This window comes from Crassostrea angulata, chromosome 8 (genome assembly GCF_025612915.1).
Source record: "Crassostrea angulata isolate pt1a10 chromosome 8, ASM2561291v2, whole genome shotgun sequence".
NCBI classification, from domain to species: Eukaryota; Metazoa; Mollusca; class Bivalvia; order Ostreida; family Ostreidae; genus Magallana; species Magallana angulata.
This window is the reverse complement of record NC_069118.1, coordinates 49166899-49185938: the sequence shown is the minus strand read 5'-3', so window position 1 is coordinate 49185938 and position 19040 is coordinate 49166899. Positions and strand designations below refer to the sequence as shown.

The 19040-nt window shown below is 31.7% G+C and overlaps 1 protein-coding gene across 1 annotated transcript; it reads right to left on the bottom strand.

Annotated features, from left to right (window-relative positions):
* Positions 1–7202: 7202 nt before the first annotated feature.
* On the bottom strand, positions 7203–17298 carry LOC128160039 (uncharacterized). The gene is made up of 9 exons (XM_052823288.1): positions 17054–17298; positions 12665–12924; positions 12448–12495; positions 12154–12230; positions 11678–11732; positions 9375–9555; positions 8514–8623; positions 7856–7963; positions 7203–7269 (listed from the first exon to the last, which is right to left on the bottom strand). The coding sequence occupies exons 2-9, from the start codon at positions 12839–12841 to the stop codon at positions 7222–7224; spliced, it is 804 nt and encodes a 267-aa protein (XP_052679248.1). The 5' UTR covers positions 12842–12924; positions 17054–17298; the 3' UTR covers positions 7203–7221.
* Between the last annotated feature and the right edge of the window lie 1742 nt (positions 17299–19040).

The following is a 19040-nucleotide window of genomic DNA, read 5'->3' as shown; positions in this document are numbered from 1 at the left end:
ATAACACCGTCATTAGTAAACACAGGTCATCTTGTACTTAACACTTTAAGTAAGTTCGTCTCTTTAATTACCAATAATAAATGTGACCATGCTTTATGGATTAGAGTTAAAAAAGATGTAGTTCATTTATATGAAGACTTGATTATAGGAACTATTTATATACCACCTGTAAACTCTCGTTATTAATCTCTTGAAATTTTTGACGAACTTGAAAGAGATGTTGTAACATTTTCAACTGTTACTGAATGTATATGCCTGATTGGTGATTTGTGATTGGTGAACAGTAGAGTAGCATGTGAGAAAGACTATTTCGACCTCGTAGATCATGAAAACCCGGTATTAGATGCAACATTTTAAAAAAGCACGTAGTTCTAATGATTTTATGGAACTACAAAAATATGGATTATTTGTAGACAGAGAATCAAATGATAAAACCATTAATTATTATGGAAAGAAGCTTATCAACATATGTACAAACTGTAGTATTTTTTATTTTGAATGGTCAATCCAAACATGATAAAAATGGTGCATACACCTGTAAATCTTCCAGTGTAGTAGACTATTGTATTGCAAGTGTAAGTTTTATCAAGCATGTATCAGAAATGAGGGTGCTACCTTTTTCAGAGTTATTGTCAGATGTGCACAATCCAACTCAAGTTATAATGTATTCCCTTAAAAGTATAAACACAGGTTTATGCACTTCAGCAAATTATTATGAATTGTCAAACAATTGTATGTTGCAAAAAGATGGGTTATTGATGAAAAGGTCACTTACCATAATGTTGTAGATATAGAGGATATCTATATTGTGTGATTTTATATTTGCTTTATCCAACGAGTTGAAATGGTGTATATATTCGCAAGGCTTGCCGAGCGAATATAACCATTTCAACGAGTTGGATAAAGCAAATATAAAATCACACAATTATAGATGTTCTATTTATCTCATACAATTTGATTTATATTATGAAGCTTTTGAGACAGTCCCTTATGTGACCCGAATTGTATTTTTTTCCAAGATTAAAAACGATGATGCAACGTTGTGTTTTGCGGCTATTGTGGCCTTGCGCAATACAATTTAGTACGTCACTCCTGATATAAATCTAACTGTTTTAATGTAAAGTTTCACTGAAATAAACCTTAAAATAATTTTTTAGCTCTAAAATATTTTTCTTAGAGCTTATTTTCTTAATTTAATGGAAATTCCGATTAGAGGACTTGAATAATCAAGAGTGTTTACATAAACAAAGTTGCGAATGCTCGTTAGTTTGAATTGACTCGAACGAGGAACAGTTGTTGATGTTTAATAAAACAAACACTAGGCTTGCCTTATGATTCGAAATTGAAAATAGTGAATAAGGATGCTTACTGGTGGTGGAATAAAAGTCTTATGAAACAGTATTTCGGTAAGTTCTTGTATATAAACACAACCAGAGCGCTCCTATTTCATCGCGTCGTCAGGATTAACTCCTTCATTGTTAACGTAATTTGCAGTTTTATAAACTTCACAACGCAAATTGAAAGTTGGAAGTGGGCTAAACTTATAAAAAATCTTGACAAACAAGAAAAAAGGGTATTGTGGTTACGGTTAAGAATAGCTTTGCAAAAAAGGTATGGGGGGGCTAACCCCCCCCCCCACCCCGGCCAAACTCACAAAAGCGCCCCGGTTCCGACGCCTGTGCTACGCAGTTATGTGTTTTCCTTCATATTTGTAATTTAAATCTTTGACAAAATCAATTTTATACTAATTTTTGTAGTAGATATAGTTATGTTGAAAGTACTAACAAATCTTCGAAAATAGGTCACTGAAGCGTTGAAGCGAGGGGTTGTGTCAAAAATAGTTCGGAACGGAAGTATTTGATAAAGCATCACCCGTTTGATATAGCAAAGGTTTATCACACGGGTAATATACACCACACGTATGAGATAAAGTAAAATATCTTTTATCAATAGTCTGGAGGATAAATTTGCACAACTGAACATGTATCTTTAGATTATATTAATAATATTGTATAGGAAACTTGAAGAGGATACTTGTACAAAGTGCTCAAGAAGTTTTTGGTACACAAAAACTGTATTCATGCGATAAAAATCCCAGGGCTTTTAAAAACAGTTACCATGGTTTACAAGAGAATGCAAATCTGCAAGACAAATTTTTAGAAAAGCAAAAAGATTGTATAAAAAATACGATAGGGCGGTTATAAGTCAACATGTAATGCTGACATGAAGGATCTTTTTTATATTTATAACAAATGCTGTAATACTGAAAATGATTGACCATGTGAACATGTATTATCTGAAGATGAAATGAAATTGTTATCCGAAAGGGAATTTAAAAATTTTATTAATCAGCCAATTACAAGTAATGAAATTATGAAATGTATTAAAGCACTGAAAAATAATAAGACATGTGGAATTGACACGATTTTTAATGAATATTTTAAAATTACATGTGACATTATGTTAAATCTTTATGTGAAGTTATTTAGCAAGATTTTTGAAACTGGAATTATACCTTCACGGTGGATACATGGACACATTATTCCAATTTATAAAAATGGGTTTAACCTCTGATATGTTTCCATGTACAGTGGGTGTTAGACAAGGTGAAAATTGTCACCTTTTTTATTTGCACTTTATCTTAACGATTTAGAAGAAATTTTCTTTAACAAATGAACAAATGATCTAGAGGGTTTGACATCACTATCATATCAACTGGAAAACAAATGTAATTCATATCTAAGACTTTTTGTATTATTAAATGCAGATGATAGAATATTATTATCAGAATCTCCTGATGATCTTCAACATCAACTTGATGTTTTTAGCTCACCTGAAATGAAGGTTCAAGTGAGCTTTTCTGATCACCCGTTGTCCGTCGTCCGTCCGTCCGTCCGTCTGTCTGTCCGTCCGTCTGTAAACTTTTCACATTTTCAACTTCTTCTCAAAAACCACTGGGCCAAATTTAACCAAATTTGGTACAAAGCATCCTTATGGAAAGGGGATTATAAATTGTTAAAATAAAGGGCACAGCCCTTTTCAAAAGGGAGATAATTGCGAAACAGTAAGTATAGGGTGCATGTCTTTAAAAATCTTCTTTTCAAGAACCACTGCACCATAAATGCCAATATTTACACAAAAGCTTGTATATATAGTGAAGATTCTAAATTGTAAAAATCGTGACCCTCGGATCAAAACTGGGGCCCCAGGCGGGGTTCAAAGTTTAACATAGAAATACATAGGAAAATGTTTTAAAAATCTTCTTTTCAAGAACCACTGCACCAGAAATGCCAATATTTACACAAAAGCTTGTATGTATAATGAAGATTCTAAATTGTAGAAATCGTGACCCTCGGACCAAAACTGGGGCCCCAGGCGGGGTTCAAAGTTTAACATAGAACTACATATGAAAAATGTTTAAAAAATTTCTTCTCAAGAACCACTTCACCAAAAATGCCAATACATACACAAAAGGTTGTATATATAGTGAAGATTGTAAAAATCGTGACCCCCGAACAAAAAGTGGGGCCCCAGTAGGGGTTTAGATTTTAACATATATAGGAAAATGTTTTAAAATCTTCTTCTCAAGAACTATAGTGCAACTGTTTGGGATATTACTATGCATACATGTACATCCTTAAATAATGTAGATTCAAAAAATTGTAACTCCCAGACAATTTGATGGGCACCAGGAGGGGTTCAAAATTTAAACATTTTAAAAAACATAAAGGAAAAGTTTAAAAATTTTCTTCTCAAGAACTACAATGTTTTAGTTTGTGGAATTTCTATGCATGCATCCTTCGCTTATGTAGATTCCTAATTGGTAAAATCGTGACCCCCGGACCAATACTGGGGCCCCAAGATGGGGTCAAAGTTTATCATAGAAATATAAAGTAACATGTTAAAAAATCTTCTTCTCGAGAACTACAATGCTTCAATTTGTGAGATTACTATCATGCATACAACCTTGGATAATGAAGGTTCGACAGTTTTAAAATAGTGACCCCTGGACTATTACTAGGGACCCAAGATGGGTTTAAAGTTAAATGTAGAAGTACCGGTATATATGGAAAATGTTTAAAAATCTTCTTTTCGAGAACTACAATGCATCAATTTGTCAGATAACTACGTAAGCACCCTCAAATAGTGTAGATTCGAAATTATAAAAGCCGTGACCTCAATCTAATACTGGGGCCCCAAGAGGTGTTCAAAGTTTATCATAGAAATATAGAGGGAAAATGTTGAAAAATCTTTTTCTAGGGAACTATAATGCTTCAGCTTGTGAGATAACTATGCAAGCATCCTTAAATAATGTAGATTCCAAATAATTAAAACTTTAGCACTGGACTAATACTGTGGCCCCAAGAGGGGTTCAAAGTTTAACATAGAAAGATATATTGAAAATGTTTTTAAAAAGTTTTTCTCGAGAACTATAATGCTACAGTTTGTGAGATTACTATGCAAGGATCCTCAAATTGTGTAAACTCTCATGTAGTGGAACCAAGAGTTATCTTTCTTGATGTTCTGTACAGTCTGAGAGTTATTCCTCTTGAAGTGGAACTCTTCTACGTTCAGTTTTTCAGGTTGTGTACGTGCGGTCCCACCGCAGTGCTACACATTTTCATTCCTATGTTACTATTTATGTTGTTCAAGCCAACCATAAACCTCGGACCATAACTGGGTCCCCAGAAAGGGGTTCAATGTTTAAAATAGAAAAAGCATATGCTACGAAATGTAATGTTCCAAGGAACTGCTGTTCAGGTGAGCGATGTGGCCCATGGGCCTCTTGTTTAAAGATATTGTAAAAGCTGGCATCTCAGAGTTAATAGTCATAAAGCAAAAATTGTCATTTTTAACAATCACGTGTAGATTATTCATTTAAGTATGGAGACATTTGTTTAGAAATTGTAGATAATTTTAAATATCTCGGAGTACATTTTTGTAAAAATGGGTCATTCAATCTCAATGTGAAAGAACTTTGTGAAAAAGCTACTAGAACTATGTATAGTGTGATAGCCAAATGTAGAAAACACAATATGTCAATTGATTGTAAATTAGATATGTTTGACAAAATTGTGAAACCTATTTTACTTTATGGATGTGAAGTTTGGGGATTTTGTAATATAGCACTGGTTGAAAAGTTACATCTGAAATTTTGTAAACATATCTTAAACCTAAAGTCTTCAACACCAAATCATATGGTTTATGGGGAACTTGGACGATACCCACTTATAATTAATGTTAAAGTCCGCATGATAGCATTTTGGAGTAAACTTGTCTTTTCACAAAATAATAAAGTTTCGACAAAACTACTTTATGCAATGGGTAAAGTTAACAGACCCTGGTTTAAATTTATTGTTAAATATTGAATGATTGTGGTCCATCTTTTATTTTGTACCAACAAAATTCTAATATCCAGTTGCTTGAGAAAACTGTTTTTCATATACTTCTAGACCAATTCAAGCAGCCATGGAATAGTGAAATGTATAATTCATCAAAAGGTATTAACTACAGAATTTTAAAAACCATATTATCCTTGGTAAAATACTTATTAGATCTGCCTTCCAAATATTAGAATTCTTTTTGTACTTTTAGAAGAAGTAATGCTAAATTGCCTATAGAACGAGGTAGATAGTATGATATATCTCGTGAAAACCGTATATGTACCATATGTAGCTGTATTGAGAAAGATGAATTTCATTATTTATTTCATTGTACAGATATAACAAAGAAAGATAAGAGAGATTTATACATACCTTCATACTTCTACACACAACCAAATGTTTACAAATTTCAACAACTCTTTAATACTTATAATAAAAAATTGTTGATCAATCTGTGTAAATTCATTAAAGTTATGATTGAGAGAGATAGCTCTCTAGGTTAATTGCTAATAATAATTTTTTTCTTTTTTCCCTTTTATATTGTCACTCTCCAATGCATGCGATTTATGTATTATATGTATTATTGTTCAATTGATTTTTCTCAACACTGTAATTTATGCAGTTCAGAGAATAAAGAAATTGTCATTGTCAGCTCAGGTGAGGAGGAAATCTGTTATTGTTTGCCACACAAATGTTATTGTAAATGAAAGTATAATGTATGCTTGAACTGTTAGAGCACGGTAGTTGTGATAAACAAATATGACCAAAAAGTTGGAATATCCAAATTACTAATGTTCGTAAATATTTTCCCAACAAATCAATAAAAAATGTGTAGTAAATATGGTTAAAAGTCACCGATGTGATGTGTCCAATGGTATAAAAATTTCTTCGATGACGTAAATATTATATTACGATTGATACACAAACTTACATGGATTTCTAACAATTTTAACGAATTTTTTATTTTAATATATTTGACTTTGCTTCTTTTTATAGTTAATTCATTGGTTGTATTTTTTTTTCACATGTTCATATTCAATAACAATTTCGATGCATATTTTGCAGTACACCTTTAAATGTACTTTGAATATTCAAAGTGAAAAATAAATGTTTGCCTAAAAAATGAATCTAAATAAACCCAAATCATAACAAATATATATGAAAGAAAAAGTATACCTGCAATGTCCATTCTAACAAATATGCGTTAGTATATAAATGTTGTTACATCTTTCAAGTCCAACATAATCCATGGGGATGTTTCATTTCCTGAATGAATTATTTTTATTCCTCCACATTGGAATATACTGTTTGTGGCATATCTTGGTGACCAATCATTGTAAGCATTATGGTGAACTGAGGAACTTATGATGGTCTTCTTGGGTGCTGAATTCTTCGTCGTCGATTCAATCTCTTACGTTTTTCATACTGTTAGACCATAATTAATCACCTAATTGTTTATATATATATATATATATATATATATATATATATATATATATATATATATATATATATATATATATATATATATATCACATTTCGTTTATACAAAAGAAGATAATCGAAATAGCATTGACGATATTTATTTTAAACATACTAGTAATTATAGTGGATAATGCATAATTATCAAGTTACAAAACAGGTACTATGTGTGTCATATAATCAAGAAACAGATTACTAAATATTAAGAAATTAAGCAAACATTATGTATATCAAGAGATCAAGTGTTGACTTTTATTTGAAAAATTCATCAAATATTGTACATTTTATGATTTTAATGTTAATTTGGTGACACATAAAGTTGACTTCAGTTCCCAGATTGGTCTTTCCTTATTCCTTAAATGTCTGCGTTGCCAATGGGTTTTGACTTTTTTATTCGCGACTCCTATAAAGCAAAAAAAAAAGTATATAACATTGTTTACTAGACAAGTGCATGTTATTTCCTACTGTAAAATGTTGACATACACTGTCCATGGAGTTAGTACATTTGATATTCATTGTCGAAATGGCTTTTACATGAATTACGTTAAAAAGCCCAGGTATGAGGTATTTACATGTATCTAGCAAGTATTTTAAATATCTGATGCTGCATGGTTTAAATCGTGTCAATGAGTACAATTCTTTCCATTGTATAATGACCTTGACTCTGCAGGTAAACATGCAGTACGTCCATATGTTGTACAGTCTTATAGATATGATCTAAAATCTAAATGAACTTAATTATTAGAATTGATCTTTTTTGTAGGTTTGTATTTACTTTTTTCCTTATTTGTTCCCTATGTATCTACCGATCTACATGTACATGTACCTTCTAATCATATTCCTTACTATATTATCATGTGATAACAATATATTCTACTAGCTCCTTTTCTCTAAATTTATTTGTTATTACTGTATATAAGAGGTATCTCTCCCCCTTATTTATATTCCCCAACCTCCTCCTTGTTGGTATCTTTATGTATTAACGTTACCTCTGTCATATGTGATTGATCCATTTCCATTGAAAGAATGTTGTCTGGATGGATCCGGAATTGCTGGTCTGGGAGTTTCAATCCATGTGTCTCGTAGGCCAAACACATCTGTTTTTTTTTTTCAATTTACGTATTTAATTGTTATTGATAGTACAGTCATATTGTGTAAATCATATATTTTATACCTTTGCTAGAGTTATATCAGGATGCAATCACTTGGAACCTTGGTCTAGATTATATCTTTATTCAAAGAAGCAGCAAATTTCAATTATTCGACAGAAAACTGATTAACACAATATGACTGTACTATCAATCTGCTTGATGATATATTATCTATTTAAACAAACAATTTTTTGCGCTGATATTAAAAAAAATAAGTGAATATAAATTTCTGAAACTAAAATTTTTCTTTTTGCGCTGATATTAAAAAAAATAAGTGAATATAAATTTCTGAAACGAAAACTTTTCTTTTTTTAAAGCACAATCTGTGCTTTACAAATCTGGAACTAAATCCATGATCAGCTTCTTTTTAAATGGCTTTCATACATATCCCTACTTGGGTAGCAAAAGCTCTTGCATTAAGTTCTGCAATATCATTAACACTTCAGCTTCAAGTTTTGCGATTAAATTTGAATTATAAACTGGTAAATGTTCTTACTTGGTTCGCGCACTGATCGTGATCCATCAACCCTATGTCAGTTCCTAGTCCCGGACACAGCACGCTGCGGATCTTTCTACTGCCATAGTTCCGCTTATTGTGTTCACGTACTAAAAGAGTAACCATTGGATGTAACAATTTACCGGTACTACAACGATGAACAAATACATATAATAATGACGAATATTGTGTTATAACATGAACAGAAATGTAAGACACATAGCTACTAGTTTGATAAAAGTTCCTTTCTCTAAAAACTTACAAACGCTACCAAATAAGCTCAAGAACTAATCCACTACCTAAAGCTATCATTAATGCCCCACCTTTTTACAGAATAATAAAACAAAATCCTCTTTCATTCTACCATGGCTTTAAGTACAAACACAACCACATGGAGCTGTTTATCTCAAAACTTAGTATGGAAAATTGTTAACTACATTTGTATATAATGATAAGCTAAAATTCATCAATTATGACATACAAAAAACTTACTTGGGGTATCAATTATTAGAAATTCTGTGTAACAAAAAATACAAAATGTTTGAAATGTAAATGCTTATCAATACAAATATACAGAGAGAGAGAGAGAGAGAGAGAGAGAGAGAGAGAGAGAGAGAGAGATATTATATCTAAAGCAAAGTAGCGTGGCGCGGCGTCATTCCCCATTTATTTGCGCCATGTCCTTTTTCAAACGTCATTTCCTTTTTTTATTACTTAATAATAAGTGATGCATTTTTTTAATAAGCAGATTTAATTCAAAATCACCATTACCATAACCTCTGCTTTGAATTCAAATTAGACCAAAACTTGCTGGACTGTTTGTCTATGTGTGTGTGCGTGAGTGCGTGTGTGTTTGTGTACCTGCCAGTATCACAGCTCTAAATGCCAGGTAGGCATTGACGGTGTTCTCCACACCTTGGGGTATCCTCATGGTGGGGGCAGCTATCAGGTAATTGATAGGAAGCCCCTCATTAAACCCCTGTAGGTCTTTTTCTGATGGGTGTGTATGCCAGCTATAGGCAGGAAGAATCACAGCTTGACCCTATAATCCAAATATCCACTGGACATCTAAATTCCAATTTCAGATTTCTACCAAATTAATCATTACAAAAATTCTTCATTATATACTAACTGAATTTTATTCAAAAAGAAACAAGAGGCCAAAGGGCCACATCGCTCACCTCAGCAAAAATAGCCAAAATAAAACCATTTTTATGGAGTCATACACAAAATATCAGGGTCATATAGTAAAAATGATATCGATTTAAAAAGAATGATTTTGATATTTTACTTGCAAAGAAATCGTCAAAATCGCGATCTGACTAAAGCACAGATATATATATATATATATATATATATATATATATATATATATATATATATATATATATATAGGCACAAATATTGCAATATTGACATTGACATATGCCTGCCCATAGTGATTAATATTTTACTTACGATTTTACCTTGTCTATAATTCGCCCCAACAATGTTTTGGTAAAAAAGATATGAGATATTGAAATTCGCCAAGTCTTAATCCTCTAACTGACAAAAAGAGCGAAATGCGCGAAAATAAAACGGAAATGAATAGTTCCCTTATACATTATACACTGCATATCTGTTTCAGACCACAATTGATCATGATTTTGGCTGTTGCTTAAGGATGACGTTTACTCAGAATGAAAAAAAATTCCACTGATGATAATGAAAAACCAACTAGTGTGTGTTATAGACCTTTTATTGTAGTGTTATTTTTCATTTTCAAAAAAGTAGGTCAATGACCTACTTTTTGAGTTAATGTCCATTGTATATTTTTGGAAAATTAAAGGAAAATCACTGAAAATTTTATACTATGATTGAGATTTCTTAATTGTGAAAATAATACAAATTGTTCAACATTTTTGAAATTGAAATACAATTTATGAATGGCAGTGACACTAAATACATACAAAGCATTAAGTTTTCCTTCACAATTTTTATAAATATTCCAGTCCGAATTTCCTCTATCACTTTTCAAATTCCTACCCATTTTTGATCCAATTTTACAAAAAATTGAATGATGATAATACAAAAACATTAATAGTATTAAACTACTTATATTGATCTTATTCTGTTGGCATATAATTTATAAGAGGTCAATGATCAAAATTTTGAGATATGGTGTCTTTTCTCTTTTTTAAGCATATTTCAATATTTTTTAAATTCATGCCATACGGTATTTATAATGAATAAATGAGGTAAAACTACCAGAAAATATGCAAAATTATATAGACTAAAATATAAAATCTTAGCTTTTAATATTAGAGTACTTCCAAAAATGTTTTAGCAGAAAACAAAATCTGCAAAATTTAGTCCGAATTTCCTCTGTTTGGCTAAAAGTCTATTTTTGTTTTGGCATAATTCCATAATAAAGTAGAAATATCGAATGTTATGTCAATAATAATTCATTTCACAGATACTTTTTGTGTTTAGAATAAATTTTACTCATGACATTGAACTTTATAACAATCCGTATGCGAGAACTCAAACCCTGAGTAAACGTCATCCTTAAGTCATCTTTTTTATGCGGAATTTTCTCTTACATTCAACTATTTCTACTTAAAAGTGTCAGAAACAGGAGGTATATATACCCCTCTGACTTGTTTGAGCCTTCCTACGGTGATCGGATAAACATCACCGGTCATCATAAATTGAACAAACTTGAATCTACATCATCTGAAAATGATTCCACACAAGTTTCAGCCTTTTTGGTGGATCTCTCTTTGATTAGATTTTAAAAGATTTACTCTAATATAAAAATTCCTAATATGTAAAACAAACAACACACGTAAATCTACATCAACTGAGGACGGATGCTTCAACACAAGTTTTAGCTTTGGGTTAATTGGTTTTTTTTTTGGAAGACGATTTTAGAAAATAACTCTGAATCATAATTATCTCGGTTTGAAAAAGGGTGCAGCCTTCTTTTTTTATGAAATTTAAATCACCTGAACCCAATGATGCTTTGTGACAAATTTGGTTGAAAGTCGTCCATTGGTTCTAGAGAAAAAGTCGAAAATGTAAAAGAGTTAAGATGGATTGACAGACGGACGCCAGACAAAAATTGATTTGAAAATCCCACTTGAACTGAAAAAAAAAAATAAAAAAAATAACAAACAACTCACCACTAAAATTTCTCCACGATATTTTTTTCGAATAACATGTTGTAACCGTTCTTGCCTATTCAATTAAATGAAATATCATATCCAACAAATCTTGATTACAGCTATCACACAGATTAATTCTAAAAAAAGGATATTAAGTTCCGTTACATCGCATTTTATCTCTTTTCAAATAAATCACAAAAATATCAGGATTTACGCATTACCTAAATGGAAAATCTTCATGTTCATGATAAAAAAAAGTTATTTTAACCTATTAAAGGCCTATGGGCCATTTCACTAGCCTAAAAAATGTTTTTGTATCATCAGGGGCAATGTTTTCATGGTGTACAATATAATTTCATTATCTAAGAAAGCTTAATTCGTAAAATATATATCTAATAAAGCTATAATTTTTTTGAACTCGGTTTTTTTTTAAAATAAAATGGCAATGAGAAAGATGATACAAATTTAAAAATCTTTATTGAGCTGTAACTTACATTTGCCCGCCAAAGTATTTGGAATATGCCATGTTTATCCCCCCATCCATAAAACCAAAGCTGTTTACAGGACATACCTTTATTATGTTTAAAACGGAAAACAAAAGTTGACATGTATAAATACAAAAGCTTTTTATACAAAAAACATTGAGCTAAATATAAAATTATGCTTTAAGTAATTGATATTATGATATTTCTGCAATTCAACTATAATAGAGAAAAACTTTTCAAGAATTTTTCAAAAAATGCATCGATCTCATCAATTTGTATAATTTCCAAGGAAAAAAAACTTACTATAGCATCAGCAGCTGGTGCACTTTCAAATAAATCACCATTGGATATCTATGAATGGTATGGTCATAATTTTATTACTTCTTCAACACTGAAATAAATGTCCTGCACATCGATTAAAAACTGATCCCTGTATTATGATCGTTTAGTTGATAAGTTATCTGTAACATGCTGTCATAAACATACATGTATGTTGTCATATTTCTGTCAATTAACTTACTTGAACATTTTTGTATGATTCTGGAAACCTAGATTTCCAGGCTTGAAACATTCCATGTGATATATCCCTTAGTTTGTATACAACCGGATCTTCTAATTCATCTAGATCAGATTCATCTTCGTCAGACTCTATTATTTCCGGAGCACGTGCACCTGTCCGTGAACGACTCTGTCCCATTCTCTCAACACAAACACAGGTCGTGCTACACCAGCTTCGCTTACACCTCGGTCAATGCCCGATGAACAAGATTCTTGTACGAACTGAAACGATAAGGGTAAAGTGTATGTTAAATCGCTATTTTAAGTATATATAATATTAGTAATATATAACTTATTTAAAATCTTTCAAACTTTTATTCATTTTTGTTCCAAAGTTACTTAGAGATCTATTAAATTTTTGCCGAGGTAGAAATTAAAACTTGATCACATGATCCAGTTTGACCGATCTTTTAAAGGTAAGAAAAATCATTTTCTGCACGCTCCCGATTCATCGTTGATTTAAAACAAATCATTTGTAACGTCATCGCCTCTATTGTTTTTAACTCTGCCTATAAAGACTGCGCCAGTAAATATCCTCCATTTAAGCCGATCGTACAGATGAAACGAGTCAATCATACCACGACCGCATCATGCTTGTTTTGATCATGTGACACGCTTTTTCCAGCGTTGACAGGGGCTCGTTTCACAAAAGGGTTGTACACCCAGACTTCGCGCTATACAATATAAATTCGGTTCCATGGTTCAAATATTTACGGTTCATATAAGAATGCATGCATCTTTTCGCCCGACTTAAGTTAAGTCAAAATTTTACGTCCACGCATAGGTAGGCGTAAGTTTGGGCGTTATTATTAACAAGTAAGCTAATGTTTTAATTTTATTTCACTCAAACAAATATAAATCAGATCAATTTACCAAAGAAAACGCAACGCATTCTTATAAGATAGGAGGCGAAGCGCTCAGATTTTAATCACATTACATAAATTCTCTCAATCTGTTCTCATAAAATCAATTCACAGTGAATCAACTCAATCGATCAATCCCCCGTTTAACTCCATCCATCTTTACAATCATCAAACTACAAAGGACAAATTATAAACCTCAACAATTGATACGAATAACATATCAAATTAATGCCAGTGTCGGTGGGAAGAACTCTAAAACGTGAACTAAGTTAGGAAGCTTCGAACGCCTCATTTACCCAATACATGCCCTTAAATAACATCTCCACTCATGCGTACTATACTTACTACATAAAATAGCCAATCATTGTAATAACCAACCATCCGTCCACGGGTTTAAAAAAAATAAGGTAGAGTTAAGTTTTCAAAAGGAAAACTTTTTATATACCCAGCTTTTTTTAAAACACTTAATTTTTTCTGACAATGTTTCATTATGTTATCTACTGCTTTTTCACTTTTTCACCTGTCATGTTTTCATAACAGTCGGTCATTAAACCAATGCAGGAACTGCCACTGTAGCAACTCTTGGCCTTAAACTGTGTAATTCGAAAAATTCTTCTCTAAACGAATATCCTCCAAAGCAGAAGAATAATTTCTCTTGTTTTAGGTTATGAAAGAGGTTAGTTGGTATCTCTTCATTTAAAAGAACCAACTTTTCATGCATTTTTATTTGTCTAGAAATATACTCGTCTGAAGAATTTATTAGATCTATTCCAGCCTAATTTGAATATCTTTAAAAAAAACACCACCGGACATGTGTTGATACCTTCTCTGAAATACAAACAATTTGTATAATTAACTATTGAGACTTGTTAATCTTTAAATGAAATATCGGATTGTCTGATGTTAAAAATTTTTGAAAATCTAAGAAAACCAGGATATCCTTAATCACAAGTTGCGATAATTCTCTGTACGAGCTATTTTCATTGCCATACTTTTCTGCCAGAGGAAATAAATGGAAATGTAAAATAGGTTTTCTTTGTGTGACACGCTTCCCTTCCCGTTGCATTCTCTCAGCACCCCTACCTAGTGCCTGTGTAACTACGGAAGAATAGCATGAGTTTGGATAAGCTGCTAAATTATAAGCCCATAAAATAGCACTTACAGCTTCCTCTTTTTTGCTTGACGAACTAAATTCCTGACAAAATGTGACATAGATACATAGAAGTCGCCATATTTGTTGAATAATTTCCTTCTCCTTTTCTCTGCCTTTTCTTTCAAACAGTACTCCAATAATAGAACAGATATTCTGTCAAGCTCGAGATTATTGTAAGCTTTAGCTCCTAACCGTCGTTCCTTGAGGAATATATCTGTAAAGCGTATAATTTAAAGCATTCATAAGTATGAATACATACATACATGCATACAAAGAAGTATGTACAATGTAAATACTCTTTCTTTACTTGTGACGCCCCTCATGTTTATCACGTCTGTAATATGTCTCTAGCATATTCTCCGTTCCCTCAGCTCTTAGCAATTTCGCTTCTCCACGTTTTGACACTTGTACGACGGACCTTTCCACCCTTCAAAACTGGCCTGCATGTAGATTCAAGAATTTCCATTAATCTTGAGATCTCAATGACTTTATGTCCGTTCTTATATCTAGTGACAATTTTGTTGATCTTTTACCCATCCTGCCTTGAGTTGTAATTTTTCAACAAATAAACTTTGGCAGACGTAATACATGACATCACGTTATATTGATATACACGAATATTTTTTGCACGACACTGTACGTGACAGAACACCGTCTGATGTAATTCACGCGTTATTACGTCTTTTATTGAAATAAGATATAGACAAGGCATTTGATCATTTATGTTGTCATTAAATATAATTATACATTATTCTTTTCCATAACGAACCATAATGAAATGGGTATGTGTTGTTCTTTATATATGCACTGGGTAAGACTAATAATTAAATTGCTTCTTGAATTTGTACGTTCTGTTTATGAATTTATGAATAGAAGAAAAAACTAAATAAAATATATTTTTCTTATTATAATCTGTCTTTGATCGACATTTTGCTTAATTACAAGATATTCATAAATACCTCAGGGTTCAAACGATTAAATAAAGCTAGCATCATCACATTGTTACTTATTTCTCAGCCAAGAAACATCAGAATTTTAAGATAATAAAAAATGATATCCTTATCATGCACCGTCTTTTAGGATATTTCTTTATCATTCATTGCTTAATTATTCAATTTCAAAATCATTTTCTTTGGAAATCAAAATATTAGCCCCTACTGTATTTTAACTTTAACCTCTTTTTTTATAGACCATGTCTATGAATAAATTTGAATTCGTGGTGGCTCAGTTTTCGGGGTATTCGTGGGTAGCCCTCACCCACGAATTTAAAACCACAACGAAAACAATTTTAGACAGAGTTATCTTTGTGAAGAAATTGCGATAGCGCCTCTCTATAAATTTTTTTCCAGCAGCCTTTTTATCCAGGAAATCAATGAATACAGATCCATATCTTTATAAAATGTAGACTGAATTTTGATTTTTACTGCATGTATACTTTCACTGAGATAACAGGAACCCTATAAAATGGCTGACTATAGGGCTTCGTATTGAGGACTTTTATCATCGATATTAATAGCATTGGTCTTATATCATCGTTATTTATAAAAACGGGAAATGAAAATATTCAGCATGAGTACAAATGGAAAATTATAGCATGGAATAAAAAAGGATGAGAAATACCGAGAAAAAAACAAACATATTAAATGAGTTTCGTTGGTTTGACAACAAAAAAGCAAATAGATGTATAAAAAACTTTGTATTATTTTTTATATGAAACAAGATGAATGCAAAAAAGCTATCAATGAAAAAGCCAATTTGACGATAAAGTTCACACGCTGTTAGTCTTATACGAAGATAATACAGGTGAATGGATGAATAACGCCATTGATAGAGCTCATTTAAAGAGTAAAGTTTTCAGACAGATATGATTTTGTAACCAATATTTTAACGAAAATAATATTTAAGGGCAATTCAAAGACCGTCTTTTGAAGGTGAACGAGAGGAGTTTTCTATCATCGATATTTATAGTACTGGGGTCCGTATATAGGTGTAACAAGGGTCCTATAGATGCCAGAAATATAAACAAAGAGCATGCATAGAAAAAAAAAGTTAAGTGGTCTCATATCATCGTTATTTATAGAAACGAGAGCTGATAATACAAAACAGTAAGCAAACACAGAAAAAAATGATTAATGGCTTAATCATATATATATACAACGTTCCTTTTAGTATGGATTGTTTACATGTAACTGCTCACAGTACAAATGGAAAATTATAACATCGATACCATTAAAATTGTGGCCGTGGAATAATTTTTTTAAAGAAGTAACTCGAAACGGGTACGATTTTGTCAAAAGCTGGTGAACTAAACAATTTTTATTGAAACTTGACTTACCGGTATGCCCGAATGATCCCTTGGTATGCAACAAGATGGATGCAAAACAAGCAGAGTCATCGATCAATGAAAAAAACTCTAATTTCATGATATTGTTCACACGCTGTTAGTTCCAAACAAAGAAAGGAAAGCTGAATGGATAAAATGCGCCAATAAAAGATCGCATTTTCGGAGAAGAGTTCAACCGGGAGAAATCAATATGATTTCATGATTTCGATATTTAGATGAGAAAAAATTATTAAAGGGCAACAAGAAGACCGCGTCTTGAGGATGACGTATGGCGGACTTTCATCATCGATAATTAGAGCATATGAGTCCGCATTGAGGTGTAACAGAAGCCATATAATAAATAGCAAGCATGTATACAAAATAGTAAGCATGTGCAGAAAAAAGAGATTATTGGCTAAATCAAAGTATACAAAAACGACCAATTCATTATGGATTGTCAGAGAGTAAAGTGCAAAATAAAAATTATATCGCCTGGAGTGCATTTAAAGGAGGGGCCATTGAATGAGAATCGTGTGTATAAATGATTTTTAAGAAGTGACCCGAAACGGCTACAATTTTTGCCGACAGCTGATAGCGTGGACCCTGAAATGGCCTTGGTAATATTGTTCACATGAATTTTTTTTTTTTAAATAGCATGAATGGAACTAGTTATCCTAATAGACAAATATTTTTTTTTCTGAAATGGAGAAGATCTCATACCTCAATGGTTAAGAGGTATATGGAATGGAAACTGATTAGTTTATATAAATCAATTTTCAGAAGATGATTTGTTTAATATAAATAATTTTTTTTTTGTTTTGTGCTATTTATCCTGCTTTTAAGGCTATTTGAACATTTCATTAAACTAGTTTTGGAAAATTTACATGTACGGTACTTATTGACCAGGCAAACATGTCATTATATGCACTCCTTGCTTGTTACCATTGAGGATAGATCAACCGTTGGACGTGTTACTGATGCTGTAGCTTATCGGGACAAGCCCAGAAAAGTCATCAGAACAGTAGCTGATTATTATATCAAGATATCTACTTGAAAAGTATTTGTCATAATTCATGAACAAAAATTAATAAGCCTCCAAACTTTGTTTGTGAGACTTAAATAATCATGCTGATGTCAGAATCAAATACCCATAGAAGACGAAATGCAATTTCTTAAGTTTAACGGTCTGATTTGCATGTGCATTAATAATAACTCAGTTTATTTTACTTACTTTTTACAATCATTTTATTAATTTCGATTGTTAAAAATGATGTAAATGTAGACAATACAGCCATATGGTCATTTAAAAAATCACCATATGATGCTAACTTGGCTTATGTATTTTCTTCAAATATGTCGCATTCTTTATTAAAATCAAGCATAAATCACCAAAGAAAGTATTGTAATGTTTTAATAATTATTTCTGTTCATACTCCTGTTGTAAAACAGCCTAGTGCGAATGTTAAAGCATCTGCAAGCAATGAGATCAAAACATACGCGTTGCTCGTAACAAGAAAGCATTAGTAATTTAAAAAAAAAGTTGCACAAAATTAAAAAAAAACGATGAAATTTTCTGACAAACGCATACAATTTTTCGGTTTATGAAATTTTACTTTTAAATTATTTGCCTTTTAATTGTTTAAACAAGATCTGACAATCTGAATTTTTTTAAAACCTTTTTAGATTGTATGTAGAAATATGACTTTTTCAAACTTAAGCTGCTTATTACTGTGAAATCGTAGGGGTCGATGTTCATGGGTAGCCAGAGTTTTACAAGTTCGTGGGGACGTAATTACATTGGTTGTGTAATCGAGATAATTTTAATGAATACTAAACAAATAATTGTATATACTGTAATGATTATGCCTTATTATAATAAACGTTGTGATGAATTACATTTGGGTGGGGAAAATGGAATAACCTGACTACCCTTGGAGTGGACTACTCCATGATTATATAAACAGCTGTGTTATAGAGTCTGGGAGAGTCGTCTGGAAAC